The sequence below is a fragment of the Gymnodraco acuticeps genome, unplaced genomic scaffold (genome assembly GCF_902827175.1).
Source record: "Gymnodraco acuticeps unplaced genomic scaffold, fGymAcu1.1, whole genome shotgun sequence".
NCBI lineage: Eukaryota > Metazoa > Chordata > Actinopteri > Perciformes > Bathydraconidae > Gymnodraco > Gymnodraco acuticeps.
The window spans coordinates 816,545-837,691 of NW_022990235.1; the positions used below are offsets into that span (position 1 = coordinate 816,545).

Sequence of the window (21,147 nt, forward strand, 5' to 3'; positions counted from 1 at the left end):
TTGTGTCACTCGTAGCCTATGTATTGTTAACAAACACATCCTTTGAAAACAAACTACAGCTTTACAAAATTGGACTCAAGTAAAATGTACTATTGCCATTTGAAGTGTAGTGAAATCGTATTATTCGGTATATTCAATTACGATATTCACGTAAAATGTATTTGTATTTTTTAAATGTCCCCTCTGTGGGACAAATAAAGGTATTCTGATTCTGATTAAAATACCAATTACTACTTGGTAATAGTCTACAACTGAAGACAACATACACAAAAGTGAGAGACTTTTCCCATAAAGTTTGGGACTCACTAATGTATCCAAATGTATTACAGCACATACTAACCTGAGCCTCTTCCATAACAGCCGTAGGACCTCCAGTTCCTGCACCGGGACGAATAATGTGTTTTCTGCTGACATCTGCTGGCTGAAGGTGAACACTGCAGCCCGCCGAAGCCCCTCTCCTTCGGCCCATTAACGCGTTTAACAGTGAACACTAGTGACTGTCCATTCTCATGTCAACTCATACGCTTATATTTTTAATGGGGTCAAACAGTTTGTCAAACGAATCAAGTTGTATTTCGTGTATTTTAGCCTGTTTATTTGTTGTAATCAAGGTAGCTAGGCAGCAATGCTAATACGAGATTGAGGAAATTTGAGCCACTCCATTTGTCGATGAAGTTACACTACATTACAGGTTACATTTATAATGCTATTTTAGGCTTGTAAACAGTAATTCAATTGCTTACATTTCTGAATTAAGTAATACATTATCTCACATTCCTTTTCGTTACGTATATATCAACAAACAGCAGTTATCTGGTAATGCATATGTTTGATAACCCCCCCTCCGTTGAGTGCAGTTGGTTGCGTCTGTTGCCGCTGTGAGCTGCTCTCCTTCCTGAAAGACAGTACACTTGCATTGGAGCCACGGATGTTGCTGTGAAGAAGTCGGTGAGTTCAGGCTCCCCTCACCCATTCTTTCGATTATCAGTTGTCATATAAATACAACTTTACCGCTAACATTCCTTCCCTGAATCCAACTTTTAAAATCTATTGCATTTTCAATTAGTTTCGCACCATTTCTGTGTGTCTTACCCTTTCATCCTCCCGGTGTGGTTGGTGGTGTCGTGGTCCTGGTCTGTTATGTTTACAAATCCAGCTTGCAAGCAATGTGGAGAAAGCCAATTAAAAAAGCATGTATGCTAAGATATAGCACAAATAGTGTCTCTACAGTATGTGATAGATGCTAAGACATAAAAAGGGCTCGGAGCCTCGGTTGTTAAAGCCAGTCGGCTTTCTAATGGGAATTCAAAGGAAGCTTTTGAACACCGGGATAGGAGAAAGAGAGCAGCGGGGGTAAAACCGCTGCAGGTGTTTCCCTGTTATGTTGGTTGGTACAGACAGTTTGCTTTGGAAATCAACAGATCAACAGATCCTCCACAATGACAGGGGAATAAGGTGTAGCAGGGTGGGAAAGTATTTTCATAACAGATGTCACCTCAGGTAAGGGGCTTGCTCACAAAATGAAACTAGATTGCTCTTTTGTGAAACTGTAATGGCATACAATGGATTACAACTAATAATTGTCATTATCAATTCCTCAGGAATTGTTTTCTGATGCAGCAAAGCATTTGGTCTGAAAAATAAATAAAGAGAAAGTTGTGAAAATAAAATGTTCCAAGACAAGGGGACATTTTAAGATTAGTTATTATTATGACTGTCCATCCTGCATCCCCATAAGGTGTTCAATACACTACATTGAAATGCTAAGAAAACAATACTCAGATTAAAAGAAGTTGGATTTTTTAAGTGATTCCCGATTTTACCTAAAACGTGACGGCATTAACTCTTGGTTACTGTAACCAGCTCCTGTTAATGATCTTTACATTACATTGCATGATCTGTTTGTATAAATGCATTAGCCCATGCACTGACGTGTATAACAATATTATTTTAATTTGTGTTTGTCGTATTTCAACAGAGACGTTGAAGCGGAAGATTCCTGAGGATCTTGTCATCGTGTCTTGTGCACCCCCACATGGCAGTAAACCACTGACTTGAAGATTAAACTAAGTACATTCAGCTCCAGAACATTGCCCTCGTAGATGCCACTCAGTCTCCGTCTTTGCAAATGGCTTGCTGCTTAAAGGACGAGCTCCTCTGTTCCATCTGCCTCAGCATCTACCAGGACCCCGTCAGTTTCGGCTGCGAGCACTACTTCTGCAGGAAGTGCATCACTGAGCACTGGAGCAGGCAGGAGCTCCACGGAGCAAGGGACTGTCCTGAGTGCCGGAGGACCTTCGCCGATCCTCATCTCTCGCCCAGCCTCAAGTTGTCCAACATTGTGGAGCGCTACTCAGCCTTCCCGCTGGACGCCATCCTCAACGCTCAGAGGAGCTCATACCCCTGCAAGGACCACGAGAAGGTCAAGCTCTTCTGCCTCACCGACAAAAGCCTGGTGTGCTTTTTCTGCGACGAGCCAGCGCTACACGAGCAGCACCAAGTCACCACTATTGACGAGGCTTTTGAGGAGATACAGGTTAGTAATGGCAGGCACACTCTGACAGCTCATTAGCAAGGGTGAAGCTAACATTTTGTCAAAACCTATCAACACTCAGTGCCACATTCAAGCAGATGCACTCATTTCGCCAATGGAGCTGCCCAGACAGTTCAGTCCTCCACTGCCACAGAGCAGCGACACTGAAGAGGTTTGGAAATATTGTGCTTTGCTTAGGAGAACTTTAAGTGGCATAGGTACTGGGGAGTGAAACCTATGTGAATAAATGTCAAACCAGGCTTTTATATTGCCTGCAATTATTTCTTTTTTAAAGGCTAAATTCTGGAAATATTTTCGAAAATGTGGTTTGAGTGCTATATTTTTAAAGTGTGTGTGTATACGATAAATTATAAGACTTGTGGTCTGTCTCATTTTGAATTTGGAAGTAAGGATATTTAACGCAGAAAGTTTTTTTTTTTATTGCAAACAACAACAGATCCTTTTTAAATTAAGATCAATAATATGTTTCATGACAGTGACATTTTCGATATGAGATTCCTTACAAAGATTATGTTAATGTTTCATATGTGTTAACACTGAATCATGTTTTCCACATTGACAGGAATGGTTCAGTGTTTGCACTCCTCTCAGTGTTTGGATAATTCCTTTCCCACAGCGCCAAAATCCAATAACTGTGAAACAAAGCTCCTAATCCCGTTCCTTCTCTGCTCCAGTATGTACACATTCCAGTCTAATGTTGTGTAGTCAGTCTCATTTCTTAAGTCTGTTATTATTACCAATGAAGATATTGAGATCAGCTCTAGGTAACATAAAAACCATTTGGTTTGCAGTTTTTTGGCAGACATAAAGGTGAACTTTCTGATAAGAAATATGCCAACATGTTGATTGTTTACACTCAGCCATGCTGTTTTGAAGCTCAGCATTTAGTGTGGATGACAATAATATAATCTGTGCTTTTGGTTTCACAGTTACGCTAATACTTCTTAATATTGAGGTTAATGCAGTACTATCAGCTTTGCTGTAGGTCAGCATTTTTAACATTTCAAAGACACTGTAACTTTGAGTTGCCCCCTGCTGAAGAGACTGTATCAATAAGATCGACTTGTCATTACTTTGACCTTAGGCTGAAATTGTATCTTTGACACTGTCAAGCTCACTGCTCTGTGTGAGCAGGTATGTATGGAGACTGCAGCTGAATGATACATTCCATCTGATGAAGAAATAATGAGACAGAATTGATAAATAGGATTTATTCACTCAAAGCTGACGCCATGTATGAGTGTTCAGAGATTCTGATGTTGTGCTTATCAACAGCTCTTTGAGAAAAAAAGAGAAGCAAATCACAGTTTGGAAACCTCAAATTCTTTGTGCACAATGAACTAAGTCTGATTTTTGAATATTTTCGGTAAAAAAAAGAAAGTTGCAAAAATCAGCATATAAATAGATGACTTTACATGAACTCCATTGTGGTGTTTACGAGGAGATAATTAAAGCATAAAAGGCAAGAACAATTAATTAAATTAGTAGATTACATGTAAACATAGTCATGTGGTTAGTGGGAAGTATAGAGCTACAGTGGTGCCCTTCTGTATTTTACATTAAATATAATTAACCGCGCTGTGAACATCAATGCTCTTTCATTTCCAATCAGGCTCTGTACTGGAATCCTGAGAAAGGTTAAAACCGTGTAATCGTAAGCAGGAGTAATTAAGCCCAGCACAAGATGTTTCTCTTTTCTTGGACACCAGCTTGTCCCTCTGCTTGGAGCTCTTTTCAAGGCGTGTTCTGGCATTTTGTATTCTGGCAGGAGCTTTGGGGGCTTCTCAGATCCACAATACTGAAAGAGAGTACGAGCACACAGAGGCCCCATCGGACACAACCGTGTCCCATGATGAGCTTGGCATACTCATCTTTTCAGATCTACAAGTGGGGTGGTTTGTTACGTAACCTCTCCTCATCTAAGCAGGCAAACTCAAACATCAGAACAAGGCAGCAGATGGTGTTGTCATCTCACGCCTAGACTACTGCAACTCCCTCCTGGCTGGTCTACCTGCATGTGCCATCCGACCTCTGCAGCTCACCCAGAATGCAGCGGCTCGCCTGGTCTTCAACCTTCCTAAATTTTCCCACACCACTCTGCTCCTCCGCTCCCTTCACTGGCTTCCGGTAACTGCTAGAATCCACTTCAAGACACTGGTACTTGCTTACCATGCTGCGAATGGATCTGGCCCTTCCTACATCCAGGACATGGTTAAACCGTACACCCCAGCGCGTGCACTACGCTCTGCATCAGCCAAACGACTCGCTGCACCCTCGCTGCGAGGGGGACCCAAGTTCCCATCAGCAAAAACACGTGGGTTTGCTGTCCTGGCTCCAAGATGGTGGAATGAGCTCCCCATTGACATCAGGACAGCAGATAGCTTGCACACCTTCCGGCGCAAACTGAAAACTCATCTCTTTCGACTCCACTTCGAGCGATAGATTTATTAACAAAGCACTTATATACTAATAAAGGACTGGCTTATCTAAAGCCAGTTGAGTAGCACTTGAAATGTTTGGCTCTATGAAACCTGATGTACTTATATGATTCTGTTTTCTTCAAGGTTGTGTCTTCCTGGTCGAATGTACTTATTGTAAGTCGCTTTGGATAAAAGCGTCAGCTAAATGCAATGTAATGTAATGTAATGTAATTATGTTTCTGTCACGTTCGTTTGACTTTACAAAGTTAATGTTATTAGGAATGTGTCTTCTGTAACTGTGATGTTTATTTTTTTTTATTAAGAAGCCTGTGTTAGTGATGCTCTGTGATATCAGACAATTTACAAGTTAACTTATTATTAATTTCTCCTTCCAGAGAGCAGGCAGGAGCTGGGTGTCAGATAAAAACAAATGTGTGAGAGCTGCGCCTGCAGGCACACACTTTTAGCATGATGCTCGACAATGCTTCACTGAAGTGCCAAAACAACATGGGGAGGATGTGTTAAAGTGCAGCATCCAGTGTTTTGACTAACTGGGCCAGAGGGCTTCATGCCGTGCCAGCTTGGTGGCCTCTTTAAAAATGAACCTTAAGGTTTTTCTTGGGTGGGAACGTTTTGAGATGAGACTGGTAAAGATTTGGTAGGTTGAGAGCCAAAGCTTGTTTTTTGAGCTGAATTGTTTGGCACTTTGGCACATGGGATTTGGGATTGGCGTAAACTGTCTCTGCTTCTGTGTCTCAATATGTTGCTCTCTCCTGTGTCTCTGTTAGCGTGATGTAATTCATCATGTGTGGTTCTGCACAACTCTTCTGTCACAATATCTCACAAAGATGGGGAGGAGAATTTCGTATTATCAAATAACCTTATTTATTATTCTGTAACGACTATGGGTAAAAAAACTAAACTAAATATGTTGAGCAATAGTTGTCTACTATTACTGTCCATTTTCCCAGCAGTGTTACGTCATCCTCTCACCCTACTTCCCAGAGGAGCAGGATGACACGGACATGTCCTCCGTCACTTGTTGTTGTCATCTCAACACTACACGGTTGTGTACTGTATGTTGCAATCAGACATACAAAATCTAATTTCCACACTAACCTTTAAGCTCAGCCACTGTGATAAAAAACAGACTCATATAAAAGTATTCTTTCTTGATCCAGAGCTGCTTTGGCCAAACGAACAGATTTTCTGGGTGATAAATGTTATCCATGTAAAACATCATCATGCATCCATTAATGGCTTATATTCGACATAAGCTTTTCAACACTTTAACACCACATTAAAGTTATCAAAGCCTTTGATTTGATCTTTACAAGCACACTAGATTCCCAAAGAGTTTAGATATACAGCACTTCTGTTATGTCATGGCACGGTCAGCTGTGTGATGACAGTGTGTTTGGCTGGCCAGTGTCCACTGACGAGGGCAGCCTTTGGTTAGGCTGTGGCAGGCCGTAAGCCTCTTAGCCTGGCATGTCACTCCACTGACCTCAGGCCTTGACTCCGGTTGCTACACTGAACAAAAATATAAATGCAACACTTTTGTTTTTGCTCCCATTTTTCATGAGATGAACTCAAAGATCTAAAACATTTTCTATATACACAAAATAACCATTTCTCTCAAATATTGTTCACAAATCTGAAAAAATCTGTGATAGTGAGCACTTCTCCTTTGCCGAGATAATCCATCCCACCTCACAGGTGTGGCATATCAAGATGCTGATTAGACAGCATGATTATTGCACAGGTGTGCCTTAGGCTGGCCACAATAAAAGGCCACTCTAAAATGTTCAGTTTTATCACACAGCACAATGCCACAGATGTCGCAAGTTTTGAGGGAGCGTGCAATTGGCATGCTGACAGCAGGAATGTCCACCAGAGCTGTTGCCCGTGAATTGAATGTTCATTTCTCTACCATAAGCCGTCTCCAAAGGCGTTTCAGTGAATTTGGCAGTACATCCAACCGGCCTCAGAACCGCAGACCACGTGTAACCACACCAGCCCAGGACCTCCACATCCAGCATGTTCACCTCCAAGATCGTCTGAGACCAGCCACTCAGACAGCTGCTGCAACAATCGGTTTGCATAACCAAAGAATTTCTGCACAAACTGTCAGAAACCGTCTCAGGGAAGCTCATCTGCATGCTCGTTGTCCTCATCGGGGTCTCAACCTGACTCCGGTTCGTCGTCGTAACCGACTTGAGTGGGAAAATGCTCACATTCGATGGCGTCTGGCACGTTGGAGAGGTGTTCTCTTCACGGATGAATCCCGGTTTTCACTGTTCAGGGCAGATGGCAGACAGCGTGTGTGGCGTCGTGTGGGCGAGCGGTTTTCTGATGTCAATGTTGTGAATCGAGTGGCCCATGGTGGTGGTGGTGGGGTTATGGTATGGGCAGGCGTATGTTAAGGACGACGAACACAGGTGCATTTTATTGATGGCATTGTGAATGCACAGAGATACCGTGACAAGAGGCCTGAGGCCTGAGGCCCATTGTTGTGCCATTCATCCACGACCATCACCTCATGTTGCAGCATGATAATGCACGGCCCCATGTTGCAAGGATCTGTACACAATTCCTGGAGGCTGAAAACATCCCAGTTCTTGCATGGCCAGCATACTCACCGGACATGTCACCCATTGAGCATGTTTGGGATGCTCTGGATCGGCGTATACGACAGCGTGTTCCAGTTCCTGCCAATATCCAGCAACTTCGCTCAGCCATTGAAGAGGAGTGGACCAACATTCCACAGGCCACAATCAACAACCTGATCAACTCTATGGGAAGGAGATGTGTTGCACTGCGTGAGCCAGATACTGACTGGTTTTCGGACCTCCCCAGACCCCCTCAATAAAGCAAAACTGCACGTTTCAGAGTGGCCTTTTATTGTGGCCAGCCTAAGGCACACCTGTGCAATAATCATGCTGTCTAATCAGCATCTTGATATGCCACACCTGTGAGGTGGGATGGATTATCTCGGCAAAGGAGAAGTGCTCACCATCACAGATTTTTTTCAGATTTGTGAACAATATTTGAGAGAAATGGTTATTTTGTGTATATAGAAAATGTTTTAGATCTTTGAGTTCATCTCATGAAAAATGGGAGCAAAAACAAAAGTGTTGCATTTATATTTTTGTTCAGTGTATGTTGAAAGCTTTACCTGCTGCTGCTAGCATCCTTTTCCTCCAGTAAACACTCCTGCGGTCAAATCTGTAATGCACAAACACATCCAGGACCGACACCGTTGCAGGGTGACGTGCACACATCTGGCAAACATTCACCATTCAGATAATTGCTTGCTTGTGCACCATATTTATGAACATATAGGGCATTAAGGTAGGATTGAGGAGGATTTATGCGGTTCTGGCTTTGCGTCAGGAACGCAGATCTCACAGGGAACTAATGCATTCTGATTTAGGAAGCGTTTTATTCCCACTGTCATATTGGACAGCATTAAACACCATTTGCATGTAATGTACAAGAGCAGAAAGCACTCTGAATGCAAAATCTCCAATTCTCCACAAAAACATTTCAGATCTCGATCTATTTGACAGAAACTTTAAACGTATCCGAATCAGTCCTAGCAACCTCTAGATAATAATAACCCACACAGCAGTCTTATCATTTTAAGTTATTTTGTTGTGACATTGTTTTGGCCAGTCAATCTTACTCTGAACTCATTAAAACCATAGAACCAGACTCTCCTATCCACAGAGCCACATCCTTCATCTTGTGCCTGTTTTAGGCAACATGGTTAAGGGTGATGAGATTACAGTTCCCTCTCTCAGTAATGCCACACTTGGAGCACTGGCGCCATCTTAAATAGAGGTTGGCTGGATCACTATAGCCCTGATTGGAGTTGGACGAGGCTGTGCACTTATTATCACACCACTGTGGCCTGAAGTTCAACTCCTGCCGAGGACAAAGTGGAACCCATAGCAGCCACTGTGCCTTAATAGTGATGATAGAGGCTGTCAGTGGGCTGCAATTGGCCGCAGCTTTGGGACAGACTGACCCATCCTGCTGGGTTTCCGCTCTACTTGACGGCGATATAAGACCTGACAAGAAGGGAAATAGGACTCCCCGCCCCTGTTTATCTATGTACATTTGGGGACTACACTTTTGTTCCACTGAGTATAGACGCCATAAATGGTATAGCAGCAGGCAGCTGTGCAATAATGCTGGTCCTAGTTCGACTAAAGCCCACGCAGCTTAAGAAATGATTACTGTGGAGTTGATTCACCCACACAGACCTGTCACTCAAAGTTTCCAGATGCACCTGTGTGCTGTCTTCGATTCGATATACCTACATATTTCCTCCTTATCAAACAAAAAACAGAGGGGTTACTCATGAAAACGAATTAGCCTTTTTCTCTTCTGCCTTAGTATAGAAAACGATGGTTTTTGAAAAGGGAGAATGAGCACGCCAGCCTTTGAAGTGTTCCTCTGGTGGTTTAAAAACAGGGCTGTCTTTCACTCTCCCACTGTCAGATCCCATCCAAGAGCTCTCGCTCTCTCTGAGTCTGCCATCACAACGCATGGCCGTGCCGCAGCAGTAATGAGTCAGGCAATTTCAAGGGCACCCACCACGGCTGCCATCTCCCCTGTGGCTCGCCTCATACTGCTCTCCTTTTCTCTAGCAGCTCCATCTTTCTTTGTCTCTCTCTCTGTCTTTTTATTCCTCTCCCGGCCGTCTTCTCTCTCAGTAATCACAGGTATACGGTTTATAAAACGCCACAGATCTTGTTTGGTTAGCAATAATTTTTTTAGGAAGCTAGTTGCCAGTCCCCAACCCTGCTAATTTCCCCCCACCCACCCACTCCAAACAAATTAGTTTGTCCAGCTTGGCGGTCAGTCCGGTTGGTGTGGCAGATAGGCTGCGTTCATGTGGAAATTAAGCCATGGGGAAAGACAGAACAGTCATGTTCCATTAGAGGAGCGCTGGAATAATATCCTCATCCAGAGAAATACTAGCTCGTACTGCACTTATACTGATAGCAATGATGATGCTTGAGGCAGGACTTAAGCCCATGCTGTTGTGAGATCAGCAGATAATCGGCTGCATTAATTGGAGAAAGTAGACCTGATGCTGCGTCCACATGTAAAGAAAATCTTGTGATGTCAATACATCTGTTGTGCATTAGAAATTATTATATAGGCTTCTGCATAGAGGGGTTAGTGTTGCAATTTGACATGCGTTTTCTAGTAGTTTTAATAGATGGCAGGAAAGATGCTGGTAAAATATTTGTAGGTAAAAGAAATCATGACCTGCTTTCAGGATTATTTCAAGGCTAAGAAGAGCGGGACATTCATTTTAAGAACCACCTTAAGTTTAGAAGGTGATTCTCAAAAGCTATGGTTCTCTTGTAAAGCTCTTCAAGCTGCAGGAGGAACCTCAAATCATTTTGTTCTCCATTAACTATAAAGTAATGATTGTTGAGCAATATTCTAAAATAAGATAATGCATGTAAACTAACACACAAACCATAGTTGAAGATTTGATTTGTACAATTAATTTGCCAGTTTTGTTGCCTTTTGTTTCCTATAGTCCAATACATTCATCTAATGTAGTTTTATACTTTACACTTTCCAGATTTTAAGTTTTTAGTCCCCATATCTTTCCCTCTCTTTATTTATGGTGTCTATATTCCTTTGCCAAACTATTATATAAAGTAAGTGGAATACAAATGTAACACACTATCAAATAATGAACTATAAGGGTAAACATTGTATGTCATATATTTTTCACAGTAAACTGGCTCGTTTTCTTTTGACATACCTACGGTGGCCCTGAAGTGCAAGACACCACAGCATTTCACAAAACGCAACAGCATTTCACAAAACACAACAGCATTTCACAAAACGCCGCAGCATTTCACAAAACACAACAGCATTTCACAAAACACAACAGCATTTCACAAAAGGCCGCAGCATTTCACAAAAGGCCGCAGCATTTCACAAAACACCACAGCATTTCAGAAAACTCCACAGCATTTCACAAAACTCAACAGCATTTCACAAAACACAACAGCATTTCAGAAAACACCACAGCATTTCACATTGGACGGAAAGGGTATTCCTTAGGGAGAACACTTCTTGTTTGTGATTGGACAGAGCCAGCCATAGAAGCACTGCTGTGATTGGTTGTTTTTGCTGCCAGTCAAGAAATGACGCTTCGTGATTGGCCCAACACATCAGCCGTTAGCTGTTAGCACACACTCAGAGCTCACAGCTCCTCATATCTGTTCAGAAACTGGACAAAAGTTCAACATATACAAAACACAGACTGTCTATATCATGGTGAATACAGTCGCTGCTTTATTTATGTCTGTATGACGTTGTTGTGAGTGTGGACGGAGCAGCTACAGGTTAGTTTAGCCCAGTGCTTCTCAAAGTGTGGTCCGCGGACCACTGGTGGTCCGTGAGCACCCCCTAGTGGTCCGTGAGTATATTGGTAAAATGTCACATTTGAAATTAATTAATTAATTAAAGTTTTCCGCACTCTCGCGGGAATATCTCCGCAATGGAGCGAGCTTAAGTTTCACTTTCGATTGCATGATATAGCCCAGTACAACACCTTCATCACACATGTGGCCACTTGTTTGTACCATTTTCAGGCGATTTGTAAAAAACAATGTGTTTTTGGATATTTGTGGAGTTAGGTGGTCCGCGAGTATTTTTTTATTGGTTAAGTGGTCCTTGGTATGAAAAAGTTTGAGAAACACTGGTTTAGCCTGATCGATCCGATTCCAATAGGATTTACATGGAGATACGGCCGGCCCGCCCCCTCTCCAGCGTCTTGTTTGAATGACAGGAGTAAACACAGAATTAATGCTTTATTAATTCATGGTTTTTAAGGGGCTTATCTCCATGTAAATACTATGGTAGACCACCCAATATTCGCATTGCTCTAATCGCTCGAGTTTCACCGCGGCTGTCAGCTGTGTTTGCTCCTGTCATTCAAACAAGAGGCGCTGAGAGGGGGCGGGAAGTATCTCCAAGTAAATTCTATGGGAGATACCAACTACAACAAAATGAACATATTTGACCGTGATTTAATTGTAATACACGTTTCAAAGTGATGCCGAAGTAACTACATACTGATAACGGTTAGTAAAAACCATGAATTAACGCTTTGACAAGTCTGCAGATAAGACGGCAGGCGAAAAGCTTTTAAAATGCGTGTTTTCGGAATGGAATCGGATCCATCAGGCTAAACTAACCTGTAGCTGCTCCGTCCACTCTCACAACAACGTCATACAGACATAAATAAAGCAGTGACTGTATTCGCCATGACACAGACAGTCTGTGGTTTGTACATGTTTAACTTTTGTCCAGTTTCTGAACAGATATGAGGAGCTGTGAGCTCTGAGTGTGTGCTAACGGCTGATGTGTTGGGACATATTTCGCTGTCGGGTGTTGACCAATCACGTAGCGTCATTTCTTGACTGGCAGCAAAAACAACCAATCACAGCAGTGCTTCTCTGGCTGGCTCTGTCCAATCACAAACAAGAAGTGTTCTCCCTAAAGGAATACCCTTTCCGTCCAATGTGAAATGCTGTGGTGTTTTCTGAAATGCTGTTGTGTTTTGTGAAATGCTGTTGTGTTTTGTGAAATGCTGTGGCGTTTTCTGAAATGCTGTGGTGTTTTCTGAAATGCTGTGGCGTTTTGTGAAATGCTGTAGTGTTTTCTGAAATGCTGTGGCGTTTTGTGAAATGCTGTAGTGTTTTGTGAAATGCTGTAGTGTTTTGTGAAATGCTGTAGTGTTTTGTGAAATGCTGTTGTGTTTTGTGAAATGCTGTGGTATTTTCTGAAATGCTGTAGTGTCTTGCACTTCAGGGCCACCGTACATACACAAGCTCCCACATGATACTGCATCCCAATGATTCATTATAAATGAATGCGGAGTATGTCAGTCATGTATCTATCAGCCAGTCAAACCTGTAGGACGTCATAGAGTTGCCGTGCGTGCCGTAACTGGTCTGGCAGGCCAGAAAAGGAGAGGAAGAATCACTGCTGTGGAGGAGATATTTTTTTCTTTTTCTGGTCATCTCAGTGGATGAAAAGGGAAGTGCTGTTTTCTGTTTCACAGCTTAAACTGGGGCTTAATGGCTCAGCCGGACCTCCCTGATGTAAGACGGATCAGCAGGGAGAGTGTCCTGCACACAAGTGACACCGCTATAAAGATTTAATTAAATGAAAAAGACGCAGCAATGAACGATTTTGCATTTCCTCTCTGAGAGGTTAGAAGCCTTTAAGTGGTGAATGTGAAATGAGAGTTTGAGGAAGATGAGTTCTCCGTAGAGACAGTTTTAAGACCATTGTAAATGTTTGAAAAACCCATGCGTGTTGAGCAGAGCTGCTTTTATTAAGGCTTCACTGCCTTATAGTTTGTCAGTGTCAGGTTAATATTTTGATAGATGTGAACTGCTGTACCCAGCCGCTGCAGCCGTGAGACCCTGAGCACTTCTCGGCTTAATTAGCTGGGGAATGAAGACTGATTACAGGCCATTGTTCTCGTGGGTCTGGGCAGGGCCGGACAGGGCTGTAATCTTCTGTAATTCCCAGTGTTCGTGATTTGCTGCAGATGATTTAATTATACATGCCGCTGATAGGAGTCCTCATTTACAGCTTCCAATCAGCAAGACTCAGGTCTGACCTGCTCCCTGAGCTAACAAGTCGCTGGGAAGGGTAGAGGAAAGAGGCCTGAGCATGTTTACTGGTCAAATAGCTAATTTGTCTAAATGAGGGAGTCGAGGTGTATTTCTATTTACCTAAAAACCTGTGGTTCTTGATAATTCCAGGTGCAGAGGGACATGATTAATTAATAGGCAGGCAGGCAGGTGCTCAGTCTCAGTCGAGCTTTAGCTTCAGAATTAGGGGAATGGTGTCAAATTAATCATCAGTTCTTTGCAAAACATTTGTATAATTAGAGTCGCGAGGTGAAAATGTGTGTTAAAATAAAAAATGTATTCTTTATGTGCAGAAGAGGAATGCACCAAATGAAAGACAATAAGGTTTTGCAGGCCTGCCCTGGTTTGGCCTGCATAACAATAGATTTCCCCATTAGGTGTTTTAAACACCATTACTCCTAAATTGCCTGTTTAAGTGATATATGGTCAATTAAATGTTCTCTGGCCAGGTATTCTTAGAGCTTGTTTGTTTCCCATGATGCATTTAGTATGCATCCAGGGTCAGGCGTATCAGTGGGGAGCAGCCAGCTGTATTGTCTGTCCTCACCCTGCTTCCCCCGCTCATCATCACGCCCACTCTGCACATTAACAGAGGTTTCCTGCTCCAGCAGCTGTCCACAGCATTTAGCAGAAGCTCTTATCCGCTGTGTCTTACTATAACTGCAGTTGCAAAACAAGTTAGCATACGTCAAGCATTAAAGTGTAAGCTGTCAGATACTTTTGAGGGATGTGAAAATGTTACAGCTTTAATCAGGAAAAAGTCAAGTAAGAACATCGGTCTGATCAGCACGCTCATAAATTCAAATGACAAAGAAAACTGCTCTTTCAAAAATAAAAGGCAGAGGCGGTTGGTTTGTTTGCTGGATTGACTCCTCGTAATTGTTACTTATGTCTGGCTGACACAAGAGAATTAGCTTTGAAATGTTTGATTACTTTGTGTCTCTAATTCTTTGGGAGTCTGGTGATAATTTAGCTGGTATTCTTCGTTTTCAGTTTTTTGTTTGCCAAGGACAGATCACACAATGCATTGACTGAATATGGCCTTGGTTTGCCTAGGAAATAGAAGTAAACCAGAGATAATGCATTCTTGAAGACAGATCTTAATCACCTTCAGTATATTTAACCTAAAGGAAGCCTGTTTGGTTTAAGACTTCTCAATACTATTAACGGTACAGAATTAGTTTGTTTACTCAGTGCTCAAGCAATGCCTTAAACCTATGTATTTTTTAATGATGATACTGGCTTAAATTCGTAGTTATTTGGAAATCATCAGGAGATTTAAAGACATGCAGCCCCGAAGTCTATACTTAAAATTCATGGATCTGCATGGGCAGTGTCGCAGAAACGGTGTAATTTTACAGGGTGATGTGACAAGAGAGACCTACATCTTATTCCCAAATATTTACTTGATGTCAGGGGATTGTGTGAAAGAGAAGCAGACGCACACTTTATTTGGTCAGACAGAGCTGCTGGCAAGCTGTAGCCCTCCCGCCTGCATAGTGCATACATAACAGCTACCCAATGGATTCCAGCTGCACCGTTGCCGCTGACAGGAAGTAGAGGCAAACAATCTGTCTGTGATCCCTGCTGTGCAGCGCTGGCGTTCATGCAACCACACTCATGTTTTTTCCAAAGGGTGATTCGAGCGCCTGACGCATGCTACACCGTTTTATATTAACAACATGTTGACTATTAGTGTGACTATTGGAGATTAAGATAATCCTTAGGAGCTTTTTCTAAAAGATGACATAAGATTGGTTGTTTTGACAGCAAATTTTGTTCTGGCAGTCAAATATATCCATGGGTCATTTTACCCAGAGCGTCCTCAGATTGAAGTCCCTGTGCAGAAGGGAACAGGTGATGAGTAAACAGGAAATGTATTTCCTCATAGCTGTGTTCAGTCATGAATACAGGTTTGGTTTCTGTATGTTTTGGTTACTACATAGCCAGGTGGAGCTTCCAAATAAACCAGTCTGGCAAATGATCCTTGAAATGAAACTAGAAAATGCTTGACTCGGAAAACGAAACATAATTCTTTTAATCCTGGTTCAACCATAAACATCACTTAGTAACTTCTTTTTTATTTATTTTGTATTTAATTTTACTATAGAATTTGTAAGAAATTACCATATATAATGAAAAAACCATGAGGAATGGGTACTGTCATCATAGCTGGGTACCATCCATCCAGCTAGCTATACCTGCTTATTCCTTAGGGTCTTTGGGGGGCTCACATTGAAGAGAGGCGGGGTACACCCTGGAGAATCACAGATCTGACACATGGTCTCACAATGACCTAACCTTTGTATTTTTGGACCCTGAGAAAAATTGTCCAAAGAAAAACACACATGCAAGGGTCATTTTCCATCTGAAAACTTCTACAGTGTTGATTATTCTCTGTCCAATTGTTAGAGACATGTCTGAACTCACCACATCCCTTCATGCCCTGACCTGTAATGATATTGTGCAATTTGTGAAAGGCTGTACCTTGAAGGCTGCTAAAAACCTTTCTAGTCGAGTTTTTTTTAATTTCCTTCCAAAACCAACCTTGCGTAGCATTCGAGCGCTAGGATTTACCAGGAGCCATGCTTACTTGCTTATTTGCCATGTCAGTGGCTAACTTCCACAAGCTGCAAATGGCGGGTCTTTCCAGGAAAAGTGGTTGGATTCATAATTACACTATCTATAAATATGGAGACAAACCAGTGACGTGCACAGGTACGGGCTAATGTTGCCCGGGCAACAGCCCGTTTGCCATTTGTGTCCGACCTGCCCCTCTGGAGAGAGCGAGAGTTTTTGTTGTTTTCTATTGTGACCGAATCATTATGATAAGCCCACAATTAGTATTGTAGCGTCTCACTGTGATAAAAACACAACTTGTCAGCGCTTTCATCTGCCTCCAGTCACGTGACTTTGTTTACAATCTGACAGCTGGAAGCAAAGGCAAGCCCTCCGAGTCCGGCCTCATATGGCTATGGTGATCACACCAAATGGCGTTAGAGTATAGGGGACAAACCAGGGGACTTTACTTCCTCTTGACAGTGTCGGTTATTTACAACAAAAAAAACTAAATATAGCCTATTTGTTGTTATTGTGCTTCGGTCTTTCTGTGTCTTTTCATCTGCTCCGTGAACTCCCTCAACGAGGCCGCTCACTCTCTTTTCTTGATTGCCTTCTCTCAGAGAACACTTCACTGTCCCACTTCATTGTAGGATTTCTGCCATGTCTCTACTTTAGTTTGACCATCTCTGTTATTAAGTTATGGAATTCTAAATAAATAAGTAATGAAATACCTTACCGTTACTACGCTCAGAAAGAATTATAAGAATAATGCGTATTGAACTGGTTTCATTAATTCGTGATTTTATTTAAGGTAGCCTAATTAGTTGGAAGCCCTATTTTATCAGTAGCCATGTCTGCCGAGCAGTTACAATGGTCAAACTACATTAAAACAGAATTGTCCCCATTTTTCTTTAATAGTTACTAACATTAGATATTTTAATGAGATATGGACCTCAAAAAATATGCCTGAATAACGAATTTAGCAGTTGGACATGAAAGTCAACTGAGTGTCACTTGCAATGACAGTGTTGTGCTTTTATTACATTACATTACATGTCATTTGTTGACACTTTTATCCAAAGTGACTTACATACATTCAGTACTGTGGACAATCCCCACAGGAGCAATTTGGGGTGAAGTGTCACCAGGGAAACAACGACATGCTGACTGCAGTGGGACTTTTGTATTGTATTGTAGCCTTTATTTAACCAGGTGAAAATCCCATTGAGATCAACGATCTCTTTTTCAAGGGAGACCTGCAGCAGACTTGAACTTCCTATCCCCAGATTCGAAGTCCAGCACACTACCCACTGAGCCACAGCCACCCCATTTTATATCATGAACCTTTTACATTAAAAACAAGGGGGCGGATGCCCTTTTTCCAGTTTAGAGCAATAGCCCCTCCAAATGTCTGTGCACGTCCCTGAGACAAACACACAGCATACAGTGTGTAATGAGCTGTTCCAAGGCTGGATAACACCAGGAAGTTCTGGTTTCTTTTTGGCTCACAGTAGACAGAATTGTAAACGTCTGAAAACTTTGAGTGTGATTGCAGCACAGCTTCCAAATATAGCCACTTAAATCAGTTTTTACTAACGATCCCTTTCTCTGAAGACAATTACTGACGTTGGGGAATTATGAAGGAAGCTTCTCTCACAGGCCTAAAGGAAGTACATTTTTGATATGGTAATGCATTAATAATAACTCTTCAGAAATGGGTTGAATGGGTGAGAATATTATGAAAGTCCACATTGGGCCCATAAGGATTTTAACTGGCTGTCAAATACATTTCCAACTGAAGCCGAAAACTGTATGGCTCTGACTCCTCATTTGAATACATTGGGGCAAAAAAGTATTTAGTCGGCCACCAATTGTGCAAGTTCTCCCATTTAAAAAGATGAGAGAGGCCTGTAATTTTCATCCTAGGTACACTTCAACTATGAGAGACAGAATGGGGGGAAAGAATCCAGGAAATCACATTGTAGGATATTTAATGAATTAATTGGTAAATTCCTCGGTAAAATAAGTATTTGGTCACCTACAAACAAACAAGATTTCTGGCTCTCACAGACCTGTAACTTCTTCTTTAAGAGCCTTCTCTGTCCTCCACTCGTTAACTGTATTAATGGCACTTGTTTTAACTCGTTATCATTATAAAAGACACCTGTCCACAACCTCAAACAGTCACACTCCAAACTCCACTATGGCCAAGACCAAAGAGCTGTCAAAGGACACCAGAAACAAAATTGTAGACCTGCACCAGGCTGGGAAGACTGAATCTGCAATAGGTAAGCAGCTTGGTGTGAAGAAATCAACTGTGGGAGCAATTATTAGAAAATGGAAGACATACAAGACCACTGATAATCTCCCTCGATCTGGGGCTCCACGCAAGATCTCACCCCGTGGGGTCAAAATGATCACAAGAACGGTGAGCAAAAATCCCAGAACCACACGGGGGGACCTAGTCAATGATCTGCAGAGAGCTGGGACCAGAGTAACAAAGGCTACCATCAGTAACACACTACGCCGCCAGGGACTCAAATCCTGCAGTGCCAGACGTATCCCCCTGCTTAAGCCAGTACATGTCCAGGCCCGTCTGAAGTTTGCTAGAGAGCATTTAGATGATCCAGAAGAGGATTGGGAGAATGTCATATGGTCAGATGAAACCAAAATAGAACTTTTTGGTAAAAACTCAACTCGACGTGTTTGGAGGAGAAAGAATGCTGAGTTGCATCCAAAGAACACCATACCTACTGTGAAACATGGGGGTGGAAACATCATGCTTTGGGGCTGTTTTTCTGCAAAGGGACCAGGACGACTGATCCGTGTAAAGGAAAGAATGAATGGGGCCATGTATCGTGAGATTTTGAGTGACAACCTCCTTCCATCAGCAAGGGCATTGAAGATGAAACGTGGCTGGGTCTTTCAGCATGACAATGATCCCAAACACACCGCCCAGGCAACGAAGGAATGGCTTCGTAAGAAGCATTTCAAGGTCCTGGAGTGGTCTAGCCAGTCTCCAGATCTCAACCCCATAGAACATCTTTGGAAGGAGTTGAAAGTCTGTGTTGCCCAGTGACAGCCCCAAAACATCACTGCTCTAGAGGAGATCTGCATGGAGGAATGGGCCAAAATACCAGCAACAGTGTGTGAAAACCTTGTGAAGACTTACAGAAAACGTTTGACCTCTGTCATTGCCAACAAAGGGTATATAACAAAGTATTGAGATTAACTTTTGTTATTGACCAAATACTTATTTTCCACCATCATTTGCAAATAAATTATTTTAAAAATGTTTTTCTCATTTTGTCTCTCATAGTTGAAGTGTACCTAGGATGAAAATTACAGGCCTCTCATCTTTTTAAGTGGGAGAACTTGCACAATTGGTGGCCGACTAAATACTTTTTGCCCCACTGTATGTCTGTACAGTAGCTGTAACAGCTTCAAGACTGATGGTGAAGCACTGAGTGGTTTCTGTCAAGATGGTGACTCTTTGCAAACAGCAGGCACGCTCTTATCACTCATCACTTCTCAGATTTCTACTAGTGCCAACAACAAACCCTGTTCCTCTTAAATAACTTGTCCTGCACTGTGTAGATTATCCAACTTAACATTGATGGCTCTGGCATCTGCTTGTGTTTCCTAAAACCCTCAGACATCCAGCGACACAGTGATACCACACACTCTGTTCCTACTCCTTCCTCAGCTCAGTGTGTGGACTCTGTAGTGTCAGCAATTCAAACACAATCCATTTTTTTGATGGAACAAATATTTAAACTGACGTGCAGTGTTGTGATTTTTGAATCCTTAGCAATTCATGTTTGGGGTAAAACATTTGCATACTCTGTGCCCTTCGTTGCTCCACAAAGTGTAGCAGCAGCCTCTGAGCATTCATCATTTACATGACGTGCCCTATATTCAGAGAACTGGAGGAGGCCGCCAGCTTCAGTGCTTCCAATAAGCCCCACTGCTCTTACCAAATGTTTCCTGTGAAGTAGATGTAGTAGACACAAGGGTCATTTGTGAACTGACCCAGGATCAGTCACAGCAGAAGCCTTTCATCTGTCAAAGAACGGCTTTATTGTAGATATTTCTGTCAAACATTGTGCTGATTGAACATTGTGATGATGAATGTAACATTGTTGTCTTTACAAAAATATCGGCTACATTGTCATTCATGGCAATTGAACATTGAAACATTTAGTTGATTAGTCGACTACTAAACAGTGACAATCTCTCTGAAAGCACTTCTTTAAATAAATAATCAAAAAAGCAAAACATTTCCTGGTTCCAGCTTATGATGACAAGTTCTATCATTTGTAAATGCCAGACTACACAAACAACTTCACCTTGGGGGAGGCATGTGGCGCAGTGGGTTAGTGCCTTGGTGTTCGGATCAGGGGATTACAGGTTCAAACCCCACTGCAGTCAGCATGTCGTTGTGTCCCTGGGCAAGACACTTCACCCCAAATTGCTCCTGTGGGGATTGCCCACAGTATTGAGTATGTAAGTCGCTTTGGATAAAAGCGTCTAACATGTAATGTGAAAGAATTTCACATTTTATAGACTCAAATAATGGTTTACCAAGGATCCCATCACAACTACCCCGAGCTGATGATTACTGTTACGTTCCCTCCTCAACTAGGGGTACAAAGGGAAGTAACAAAATATAAAAATAACCGGGAGAGAGAAAAAAGAGAGGAAAATCAGGGGGAGAGAGACACACACAAACACAACACGGCACGTAACACTTACAGTTTTCTGGTTTTGTCCGACTAACAGTCCAAAACCAAAATACAAGTATATTCAACTTACTGTCATACTCTACTGTGAAGAGCAGCAAAACCTTACATTTAAGACAGTTTTTTGTTTTTTTGCAACATAAATATTTACCATCAGC

General features: G+C 42.1%; 1 protein-coding gene across 2 annotated transcripts in view; it reads left to right on the plus strand.

Moving 5' to 3' along the window:
• Window positions 1-916: 916 nt before the first annotated feature.
• trim62.1 (tripartite motif containing 62, tandem duplicate 1) overlaps window positions 917-21,147 on the plus strand; it is a gene marked incomplete at its 3' end in the record, with an annotated part of 43,484 nt that continues 23,253 nt past the window's right edge. For both annotated transcript variants that reach the window (XM_034218962.1, XM_034218963.1), the window contains 2 exon segments: window positions 917-948; window positions 1,979-2,536. In XM_034218962.1, the coding sequence (XP_034074853.1) occupies window positions 2,129-2,536 (408 nt within the window). In that variant the 5' untranslated portion in view covers window positions 917-948; window positions 1,979-2,128.